The sequence below is a fragment of the Lutra lutra genome, chromosome 5 (assembly GCF_902655055.1).
Source record: "Lutra lutra chromosome 5, mLutLut1.2, whole genome shotgun sequence".
In the NCBI taxonomy this organism is placed as follows: domain Eukaryota; kingdom Metazoa; phylum Chordata; class Mammalia; order Carnivora; family Mustelidae; genus Lutra; species Lutra lutra.
In genome coordinates, this window is record NC_062282.1 from 51,218,641 (window position 1) to 51,230,863 (window position 12,223).

The 12,223-nt window shown below is 48.7% G+C and overlaps 1 protein-coding gene across 1 annotated transcript in view; it reads left to right on the plus strand.

Moving 5' to 3' along the window:
• The first annotated feature begins 213 nt into the window (after nucleotides 1–213).
• The window catches only part of ADRA1B (adrenoceptor alpha 1B), a 49,146-nt gene continuing 37,136 nt past the window's right edge, over nucleotides 214–12,223 (plus strand). The window contains exon 1 of the mRNA XM_047731586.1: nucleotides 214–1,548. Within this exon, the coding sequence (XP_047587542.1) occupies nucleotides 600–1,548 (949 nt within the window). The 5' untranslated portion in view covers nucleotides 214–599. The remainder of the gene's footprint in view (nucleotides 1,549–12,223) is intronic.

The window sequence follows — 12,223 nt, forward strand, 5'->3', positions numbered from 1 at the left end:
CGTTGGGAGGTTGGGGGGTCAGCGAGTGAGGTGGGGGTGGGGGTGGGGGCCCGCGTCCGGCCCCGGGGCTGCCCAGGTGGCGACGTCGGGGCTGCGGGCGCCTTCGCTGGACCCGCATTGCCCCCTAGTGCCGCGCGGAGTCAGGGCGCCGGGCTCCCCCGCCTGATGTCACCGCCGTGCAGTGAGCCCAGAGGCGGCTCGTCGCGAGCAGACCCTCCTCGGCGCTGCCCGGGCTGGCCGCCACTGCCCGCACACCCGCCGCGGGCCGGGCCGAGCCGGGCGCCCCCTGCCCGCCGCCCCTCCCCCGCCGCTCCCCGCCCGCCCGGCCCCGCGTGCCTGACGTGGACCATTAAACTTGGAGCCGCCGCCTCGGCCCCTCTCTCGCCGCCTCCCTCTGACAGCCGGCGAGCGGGGCTCGGTGCAGGCAGGCAGGCAGGAGACGCGCCGCGGGGCTGGGCTGCCCGGGGGAGATGACTCCTCGCCGGGAGGGCGCCTCTGGGAAGAAGACCGCGGGCGAAGCAAAGTTGCAGGGCAGCTGAGGAGCTTGGCCGCAGCCCTTCCAGCCCGCTCACCCCAGGCTATGGAGGGCCGACTCTAAAATGAATCCCGACCTGGACACCGGCCACAACACATCAGCACCTGCCCACTGGGGAGAGTTGAAAAATGCCAACTTCACTGGCCCCAACCAGACCTCGAGCAACTCCACACTGCCCCAGCTGGACATCACCAGGGCCATCTCCGTGGGCCTGGTGCTGGGCGCCTTCATCCTCTTTGCCATCGTGGGCAACATCGTCGTCATCTTGTCGGTGGCCTGCAATCGTCACCTGCGGACGCCCACCAACTACTTCATCGTCAACCTGGCCGTTGCCGACCTGCTGCTGAGCTTCACCGTTCTGCCTTTCTCCGCGGCCCTGGAGGTGCTCGGCTACTGGGTGCTGGGACGGATCTTCTGTGACATCTGGGCCGCCGTGGATGTCCTGTGTTGCACCGCCTCCATTCTGAGCCTGTGCGCCATCTCCATCGATCGCTACATTGGGGTGCGCTACTCCCTGCAGTACCCCACACTCGTCACCCGCAGGAAGGCCATCTTGGCACTCCTCAGCGTCTGGGTCTTGTCCACGGTCATCTCCATCGGGCCTCTCCTTGGGTGGAAGGAGCCGGCGCCCAACGATGACAAGGAATGCGGGGTCACCGAAGAACCCTTCTACGCCCTCTTCTCTTCCCTGGGCTCCTTTTACATCCCTCTGGCGGTCATTCTGGTCATGTACTGTCGCGTCTACATTGTTGCCAAGAGGACCACCAAGAATCTGGAGGCCGGAGTCATGAAAGAGATGTCCAACTCCAAGGAGCTGACTCTGAGAATCCACTCCAAGAACTTTCATGAGGACACCCTCAGCAGTACCAAGGCTAAGGGCCACAACCCCAGGAGTTCCATAGCTGTCAAACTTTTTAAGTTCTCCAGGGAGAAGAAGGCAGCCAAGACCTTGGGCATTGTGGTCGGTATGTTCATCTTGTGCTGGCTACCCTTCTTCATCGCTCTACCACTTGGTAAGTTGGGGACTGGCGGAGGGGAACTGGGTATTTTCAGATCTCGGGTTTACTGGTGAGCTTACCGTAAAGGTTTTTTGTGGGTTTTGTTTTCTATGCGGTCTGTGTGTGTTTGGCGATTGAAGAATACTGTTTGTTCTGCAAAGGCTTTGCAGACTGGGTAGCTGGTTAAGAACCAACTCAGGTGTTAGTGGAACACGCTAAGAAAGGGGCTAGTCACTTGAAATAGAACCACAGGAGGAAAATCCGGTATGTGGAATGACTCATTCAACGGCGTCGGTTTAATAATTAAAAAGGACACTGGACTTGAACATCACACCAGCGTTATCTCAGTAGTAATGATGTGCCCGTTAAGGCAGCATAGCTAATGCAGCATACAAAATAGTTTGTAGTTACCGCAGACGCGGCATTTGGGAAGCAGGCAGGCAGCTCGTACGCAGAAAGGCAGTTTTCATTCAGCATTTCCAGGGCTCTTGCAGAGACCCACGCTCCCCATGAGCTTTGCAGAGGCTGCGTCCTCCCCCTCTCCGTTCACCGCTTGCTCTCACCTCAATGCACTCCTTTCGTTATGAGTTAATAAGAACATTTTAACAGCTGCACCGCCCCAATCAGCCCTTGAGTGAGCTAAAGCTTGAGATTTGAAAGAGAAGGAAGACAGAGGGTCACATGTTTTCAATTTTTACCCGAAAATGTTCCTAACTCTGGTGATTCCTGGAATAGCCAGATTTAAATTACAGGGGTCCCTCACCTTAGGCTGCCAGGCACCAAATCCTGCTGGGATGAAATTGAGTTCATCCTCTCCTATACAAATATGTCCATCTTCTTTTGTTTAGTGGTCTAAGTTGTTCAAAAAGCTTCCTGATTTTTCCTACGAAGATACAGTCTGGCTAGGAGGTAAACCTAGAGGAGGGTACCGTGACATGCTGTCCACATGGCTTGGGAAACACTTGTCCTTCCTCTAAGGCACTGATCTGCTGTAGTTTCCTCTTCATCCCTGGGGGACACTCCAGAAAATGAATGGAGGGAGGTGATCGTTGCAAAGTCATGTGCCATGATAGCAGAAGAGGTAACGGCTGCTACTTGCCATGGACCATATATGCCTGCGATCACACCCGGGGCTCCGTTAGAATGCAACATAACCAAACCCCTCAAATAACTAAAATTCTGTAGACACACTTCCTTCACCAGAAAAGGGCAAATGGAAGGAAAGCAAATTGACATCTGGGGTTTCCATTTTAAACAGATAAAGAAAAAAGGTATTTAACCTACACTCCATGTTGTCATTTCTGAGGCAGGTTTGCAAATTAATGCCTTTTGGAAATATTTTTAGTGTGTTACATGGGAAGCATTTGAAGCTGTATGTGCCCCCCAAGAGTGGTCACATCTCACTGCAGAGAAGCTTTCTTTTTTTCCCAAGGTCTTGGGGTCCTTTTGTAGGCCTGTTGGGTTAAAGTGGGTAACAGTTCACACTGCTTTGGGCTATATAAAGATCATGGTGGTTATGTGGAAGTGATTTGGTGATGCGTTAGCATGGACCTTGGGCAAATGACCGCTGGTGTGTGAGCCTCAGTTTCTCCATCTGCAAAATAGGGCTAATTACTGTTTGCTCCATGGGGTTTGCACTAATGCATGGAAAGGACTTAATGCAGTGTCTGGTGCATAGCAAAAGCTCAGTGAAAGTTAGCTTCGTACTACAAACTAAATCCCAATCACCCCTCAGCCATAAGTGTGTTTCTCCTGCTCAACTCACTTGTCAACCCCACAACCGTTATTAGAGGCTCAGAACTGAATCTTTCTCCTTTCTTCCTTCTGCCTCTGCCCCCCAGCCTGCAGAGGCTATGACCAGAGCATCTTCAGGAAGGAGAAGACCCCAGCAGGATGCAGGGAATGGATCAAAGGTGCAAGCTTTCACTTTAGAGGGTGATGGAAACAGGTCCAAATAGGTGAAGAAGCTGCCCGCATGCTGAAATGGAAAGAGCACTGCCCCAGGGGTCAAGTGCAATAGAGTTCTCATATGAGCTTTGCCATCAGTCAGCTCTGTTACCCTAAGCTTGTTGCTTTACCTCTCTAGACTTCAGATCTCACTTCCAGGGAACAGAAGGGTTGGACTAAATCAAGGGCTCTCAAATGTTAACAAAGATCACAATCATCTATGGCACTTGATAAACATTCAGCTTCTTAGACATAATCCACAGACAATCTGATTCAGTAAATCGGATGTGTCTCAGGAACCCTCATGTTTAACCACCTACCAGGTGATTCTGAAGAGGTGATCCACAGACCAGGCTTTGAGAATCACTGGCCAGAGGACCTCTCAGCTCCCTTCGGGTTCCAGCCTCCTGGACACAAGTTAAATGTTGCAGAGCTTAGCCCTTCTGCAGGCACCCGCTGGTGCAGGAGGATGTGGCTTCTCTGTGGGTCCTGCTCTCCAAACTCACCCTCAGTTTCTTCTCAAGCACCCTATCTCCATTTTTCCTCCTTTTCTGTTCATGACTTTCTGAGACCATAACCCCCTAACATCTCAGGTCCTTGGTTCCCATGGTCTGCTCTCAGAGCTTGTTTCTCCTCTCCTTGCCATGAAACCTTCCCGAACACCACTGCCACTGACTCCCAGAGATCTCCCAAGGTGCTATCCCTAAGCTACTCTGTCTGCATCCTCTCCCTTGGCTGCCCAAGCCTGGGCAGGTAAGAAATATGGACTCCAGGCATTGGGTTTGGGATGGACTTTGAAAGATACTCAAGAGCTTCAAACAGAGAAGGTGCTTAATTAGCATGTTCTTAATAATTTAGGAAGACCATCCCAGTAAAATGGTGGTGCGGGTTTCTACTTCCCCTGAGTTCAAATAACACCCAAACAATGGGAGCATGATGTAAAACAGTAACTCTTTTGGAATCTGAACAAGGTTCCAGATTTGAAATTTTCCATGAAATGCTTTTCACTCAACAAGGAGAGAAAGCAGATCTAGGGGGAGATAGTCATTGGCAAACAGGGAAGTGAAGGTAGGAGGAACATCCAATTAGCAACAGACTTCCAGGTGCTTGGATAGCATGAGATTTCCATAGCTGTGTTTGTCTTCTCTGTGGGAGAGAAGGGTTGGGATCCCTCCTGGGAAGGAGGGAAAATAGCCATGCCCTCTGCAGAGTCCTGGGCAAGGGCCCCATTTGTTTTCCTTCCTCCCTTGTTTTTATTTTTGGGAGCAGGGCTGGGCTGCCTGTAGGGCTGGGCCCCTCATCTCCTGTGGAGCTCTCCCCACCTGTAATACCCTGCCTACCCCCTCCCCACCTGTAATACCCTGCCTACCTCCTCCCCACCCTTCCCCTATGGCCTCAGACCAAGTCAGGCTGGGGACCAGCTCTCACTTACTTGGGAGCAAGGATGGACTCCATCAAACAAGGACCTCTTTATTCAGCCCCTGGAATTGGGCCATGGAGGGACAGGAAATAATTGGAATATAATATAGCAGCATTTCTACTCAAGGGGCCATATGCAAGATGTCCAAGGAATCTTCAGCCGCTGGGCATTAGAGTGAAGTCTAGCTCCCACCCACCTGGGGAAGACCTGGTCAGGAGTATTCCTGGTCAGGAGCCACTCAAGGAGTGGCTGGGCTTCTCGGGGATGTGCACTGCATTGAAGGGATGGATTGGAGTGGGGGTGCGGGCCGCTGCGGGTGGCAGGAAGTGCTGGGCAGCCAACTGGTAGCTGGATTTAGTGCGTTGTTTAGAAAACACTGGAACCTTGCCTTGCTCCAGATCTTTCTTCCGTCTTTCAAAATGCTGAAAGGCACCAGGAAGCCATTATTGAACTAACTGCTTTCCCCTCCGAATAGATGAAGGTCAATTTCAAAGAAACGGTTGTGTTCTCCTAGTACTGGGACCAAATAGGAATCCCTCTCTGCCTTGATTTGTTTCTCTAGTCCTCTCATTCAGATTGGAACTGATGAATTCCTGCAGAGGGGAGGGCGAGGGTCTCAGAGATGACTCAGGGCAGAGCCACCCCCACAAACACACACACACTAACCTTTCAGCTCTGAGGTTTTGAAACACGGGGATTTGAGGTGTCCGCAAGGAAAGCAATTACTCTGAATGAGGAAGAAATTTTTATACAGAGGAAAAGGAAAGTCCTTCTGAAGGAAAATACATTCAGCCATTTATGAAATCATTAATAAAGACTTCCTAACGCAACTACTATGTGCTACCTGGCCTCTGCCTGCAAGATGTTTACAGCTTCATGAGGTCATATTTTTACGAAGCAGGTACTATGTGCCAGATGTTCTTCTAGGCTCTTCACAGACATGATCTCATTAATCCTCACAGCTACCCTGACAAGGGAGAGTAATTACTCCCTCTCTAAAGATGAATATGCAGGAGCTCAGAGAGGTCAGTCTTCTTGCCTCATGTCACACAGTAAGTAGATGATAGAGCCAAGGGTTGAAACCCGGTCCATCAGGACAGGCACATACCTGTTCCACTGACTGCAGCTAGGACATGTCTGGCCTTCTTCCTCCCCAGTCCCCATCTGCTCTCCTCCAAATGTGCTCCAAAACTCCAGAGCCACCTTGTCAAAAGCTGGGTTATTGTACTTCTGTTACAAAGCCCTGTCTTTCTTCCACTCCCTGCTCACTCCTGCAAAAAGACTCACCCAGAAAATGTCAGGGAAGGTCATCCCAGTCTTGCTCAGGGCTAGATTTGCTCCCCATTTCCGACACTGTGTAGGATGTGGGTCTCCTGACGCTGGGCCTTTTATCACCCCGGCTCGGGGAAAAAGTGGAACCTTGCCCTCCATCTGAGAATCTAACCTTGCATCTTGAATCATTCATTCAATCATTCATTCATTCATTGAATAAGCATGTATTTATGGGATGCCTGCTGTGTCCAGGTATTGTACTAAAGATAGAGTGGTGAGCAAAACAGCTATGTTCTATGTCCTCATAAGATTTAGTTCTAGTGGGAAACACAGATCATTTGGAAAACGCATGCACACAAACTGCAACAAACAACTTGAAAGTAAAGGGCTGAGATGCTATTAGATGTAAATTACCAGAGTCAGCACATCATAGGAGTCCCTGAGTGACAAGCTGTGGAGGAGCTAACTCAGTGAAGGCGGCAGGTAGAAAGAGAGGGTCCGGACGGAAGGACGGGCCTGCCCGAGAGTCCCGAGGCTGGAACTGGTGAGGGAGTAACAAGGCGGGAGGGTAGGGAAGGACAAGGGCAGGTCAGGGCTGCAGGTGTGGGCAGAGGCCAGGCCGCACAGGGATTTTAGGCCACAACAAGGACTTAAGAGTTTATCTTAAGCTACACTGGTCACTACTGCAACATTTGAAGCAGACAGGCAATACCATCCGAGTTATGTCTTGAAACGATGAACCAGGCCTCTCTATGGAGCACGAGTCTGGGGCATGGCCGTTTAGAGGCCACAGGCCCACCGGGAGCTGAAGGTAATTCAGACTTGGCTGGGGGCAGTGAAGGCGGAGAGGAATGGAGACATTCAAGGACTCGGGGATGGTTTGGTTATATGATTTAGGAGGGTTAGTGAGAACAAAAAACGTGTCTGGAATAACTCTGAAGTTTCTGGGTGAGGCAGGTATCATTTGTTGGGAGGCCAACAAAACACAGCCAAGAGGATTCCTTCCAGAACCTTCCTCAGATCCTATTCATCAGGGTTCATAGGACAGTATGCTAAGAGTGATCTTCCAGACACTCTTGCAAGTAGGTAGAATGTCCCAACCCAAAAGCTGGGCGCTGTGACCAATAACTAACCAGCTGTTCATCAGAAACATCTGGCAGAGGGCTCTTCCCAGAAGCATAGATTCCTGGGCTCCACCACAAACCTATTGTATCAGAATTTCTCATGAGGGAGTGGAGAATCCCGATTTTTAGCAAGTTCCCAGGTGATTCCTATGCAAGGGCCTAGCACCAGTCCACTCTATGGCTGGGAAATCCTGGAATGAGCACCTCATGGAGAGCCAAGAAAACTTGCTTATGCTCTCCACAGTGTGGCTGGAAGCACCTCCAATCCTGCCCAGTCCCCTGGGCTAGTCCACATGGTGGAAGGCAGAAGGCTGGGAGGAAGGAAGGTGAATTCTTTCAACTAGAGCTTCCCTGGACAAGAAGAAGAGAATGAGCGCAGCAGGAGCATCTCTTCAGTGACCTGGGTCCACTGCTCACTGCTGAACACTATGTCTTGCTCGCCATCCTCAAAAACCCTTCTGCAGAGCAAGCATCATCATCCCTGCATTTATAGCTGAGAGAACAAGAGATCAGAGAGGTTTGGTAACTGGCCCCAGGTCACACAGCTAGTAAATGGTACAGTCTATCAGGCTCCACATTGGGCACTCTGTAAGCATTTGTTATATCGTTCTTATTGTTACTACAGAGCTTTCTGAACATTTGTCTGGGGTTTGGTGCCCATGGGCATAACATTTTTACTGGCTCGTGACAAAATGAGGAAAGCCATGAGAAAAAGCCTGTGTTTTTCCAAATGTATTCGATATAAACGACTGTCCTTTTATGCTAGACTATGTCCTTTCTATTTTGAGACACTGAAATAGCATTTCTTTGATGGAATGATGGTAATCAGTAGTGATGATACTCCTGTGTGTACGTGTGTTTAATGTCCTATTTGGAAAAAAAAAAAAAAAAAACAAGTTGTAGCCCTATGTCTATCCCCACCAAAGATGTTTTTGCAATTTTATTGTGAGTCTTTTAAACTCCTAGCATCATGGAAGATACCACGGTGGTGAGACACAATAAATATTCGGGGGAGAAAGCAAGAAGCAAAGGAGGGAAGGAGGGCACAAGGGAGGAAGGGGATGGATAACGAGCATCTGCTTTGCAGTGACATTCAAATGACTGGGGCAGAAGGGCAGGAGGGGGAGGGATGATGTGCAAAGGCTACAACAGGAGAGGGGGCCATTTGTGGAGGCACTGAATCCTGCTGGATTCAGGCCACAGAAATGCCAGTGGGTGTGGGTGTAGCTGCAGCCCCGTCACAGATGGGCTCCTTCCGATCTGTAATGCAGGAAATGCCTTTACCTGAGTGTGTATGTGGCTCATAAAAATAACTGATGTCTGCTGGGCCACACTGGGAAATTGCTTTCTCGGGTCTCTGCAGCATGTTTCCGCAGTCACTGTGCTCCCAGACCATGTCAGATAATAATAATACTAATAGATCCCATTTATGAGGTCTTGCCATGTGCCAGGCTCACTGTGCTACACAGGGCTGGGGGTTGCTTCTGGGCGTTCTCTCACTGACTCCTCTCCAGCGATTATTGTCCCCATTTTACAGATAAGGAAACTGAAGCTCAGAGAGGTTGAGTGATTTACCTCAGGCCACCCAGGTGATGAGGGATAGAATCTGGATTCACATCGAGGTAACCAGATAAGGCCAAAGGGTTATCACTGGGTGTACCCTGAATGTGGAGCTCTGAGCTGTGATTTGTGGAACCCTGAAAAGGAGTTGGGGGAAACCACAGTCTACTCAGAGAAGGAGGAAAGGGAGGGGACATGGCAGCTTATCATTCAGCAACCAAGAGGCACTGTGTCCTGGCAAGAACATAAGTATAAAAGTGATTGGGTCTTTCCCCTACCACGAGAACTCGAAATTCCTCTTTTATTATGGATACTTCAGACATTTTGCAGAGTCCTAACTTATGATTGGTAATTTCACATACTTTTTTAAGACTTTTATAAAATTTGGGAGCACCTGGGTGGCTCAGTTAGTTGAGCATCTGATTCTTGATTTCCGCTCATGTCATGGTCCTGAGGTCATGCAATCAAGGCCTGCATCTGACTCCACACTCAACATGGAGTCTGCTTTTCCCTCTCGCTATGCTCCTCCTACTGTTCTCTCTATCTCAAATAAATTAATAAATTTTTTTTAAAAAGACTTTTATCAAATTTAGGAAAACATAGAACTTGGAAGACTTTTTCACAGTTAAGTTGAGTTTCTGGCTGAATATATTTCAGACCATGATTCACCTCTGTCCACCCACATACATGTGGACCCAGCACTACAGGACTTATATCGCGACTTAGCCTCTGGCCCTACCTCTTAATGTCACAAGTCCAGGTGAGTCAGCAGATTCAGCATCATGAACAAGAGAGTATTTCTAGAAGCCATTTTTCCACCTTGCAGTAACTGACTAGTGATGACCAAACTATACTGAAAGAAAAATCTGCAAACTACATATATATACGTGTATATGGTATATATATATGTGTGTGTATACACATATATATGTATATATATATGATAAAACCCAATTGAAATATATCTCAACTCTTAATAGCTCCAAAAAATGCTCATGGCCCCTTCACCAACACCCATGTAATGGAAAATACAATAGAGGGAAGTCAGCCTGGAACAAGACAGAGGCCCTAATCAATTGCACTTAATAGATCTTACTTTTGAAAACTTTACAAAACCATACAGCTATGAAGAAAATTCCTGGGGTCCCTCCCAGTTCCTTGGAGTTCCCATAAAGAGATGGGTGCCTAGGGTACCTGGGTGGCTTAATTGGTTAAGTGACCAACTCTTGATTTTTGCTCAAGTCATGATCTTGTGGTCCTGGGATGGAGCCCCACGTGGGGCTCTGTGTTCAGCAGGGAGTCTGCTTCTCTCTCCCCCTCTCTCTCTCTATCCCCCCATAAAATAAGTAAGTGTTAAAAAGAGAGAGAGAGGAACACTGAGGCTAGGCAGGAGCCCTTCACCCACACCCAAGCACAGCAGGGATGACTGGTCAATTTACCTGTCTCCTCTACAGACTATGACTGTCTTATAAGCAGTAACCACATCTTTCCTCCCTGCCTAACACAGGTGTTCACAAAAGCTAAGTGAATGAAAAAATCAACAGCACTATAGTTTAGTGGGAGGATTAGGAGCGTACTGTAACTCGAATAGAATTAGTCGTCATTTCCCAAATACATCTTGTATCTTCCTTCCCCTGTGCATTTGCTCAGACTGTTTCTCTCTACTAGAAATGCTCTTTCTGTACCCTCTGAATATCCCAACGCTGCCTACCTATAAAACCCCGGTTCTGCAGACACCTGTCTCACGGAAGCTTCCTCGGTTCCCATGCCCTTCCTGGCAGCAATCCCTCCCTCTACCCTGTGTTTATGATGCTGTCCATAGAGGTGTTTATACACCTGTCCATAGAGATCAGGGCGATGTGTAAATCATTGGCAGTGCTCTCGGGCTGCAAACCTCTGGAGAATAGGGTCCAAGTTTGACTCATCTCATCCTCCACACCTGAAGACATGTACCCAGTAGACTCTCAGTAAAAATACCAATTGCAGCTATATGATTCATACAGTGCATTCCAGGCCTTATCTACCATTCTCCCATCAGACAGGTATTGGTGTCATGCCCATTTTATAAATAAGGAAATGGGCTTAGAGGCATTAAATGACTTCTCTCATTCCTAGAAATGAGCATAGGCACATTGAAAGGAGACTGTCATGACTGCTTCTTGTAAAACCAAATGCAAGTATGAGCCTTGTCATGGGGCCAGGGAAGAAAGATGGGCTATGTGAAGACCAGAGTGGACACAGGCAGGAGCTGGAAAATTGAACATCTTCATTCTTTATTAAAAGGTTACCATTCCACCCACTCCAGGGGGAGACCTTGTCCAATCAACCCCATTTCCCCTCACATTACTGGCCCTTGTCAAGTTCCTCTCACCTCTTGGAGGAATATGGCCAGACCTGGTCCCTGTAGAAGGAGGGGAGGAAGAAACAATTCTGGGGACTTTATAGCAGGGCCAGGTTAAGACCTTTATAGAGGTCCAAGGTAATGAGAACTGAATGATTCTCCCACCTCCACCTATAATTCTGAATTAAAACGCATACATGTATACACACATATGTAGCCCCACTACATTCTGGCTTATTACATGAAGACTACTTTGATTTCCTTGATATCAAATTATATCCCAAAAAAGTGGAGATGTCTCAGGTTTGCTAAAGCTCTAAAGATTTACTGGGTCTGCTTGTCGGGTAATACAGCATTGCTTACAATGACGTGTCCAGACAACCCAGCCTCCATTATGTCTGCTAACAAAACATGATGATGATGATTATCATAACCTCCTCTTATTCTCAAAATAAATTTATCACTCAAAATTTGAATGATACAAGTACCTTCCTATTTGAAACCCCAGAGTAAGAGCGTCTGCAGAGGAGCATGCAACATTGCCTCAGCATCACTGAGGAGCCAGAGGTGGGGGAGAAGAGAGAATCGGGCCCCACAGCCTCAACCATCTGGTGAAAGAGAAAGAATGAGAACTAAGTGAGCAACAATTTCAGGAGGAAAGATGAAACTTCATGTGTCTCTCCTTGGTGGGCAAGAGGAGTTACTGTAAATGTTGATTTGGGATTTTTAGATCTTCATTCAGCTAACTTCCCCTGGTTACACCAGTATTGGAGGCGGGATCTGGAACCATGGCTGGCTAGACCTTAAACGCTTAGTAAATGAAGGAATGGATCCATCTCACCCAAGAGAAGTGGTGTGACCTGAAGGACGCATGTCTCTAGAATGCAGAGACAAGAGAAGGGGTAGGCTGAGATAATAAGATCTGGGGAGCAGAGGGGAGAGTGAGCTGTGTCTGAAGGACTCCTAAGGTTGGACTCTCTCTCTGTAGGGGGAAGGGCATCTTCACTCCATCCATCATTCCCACTC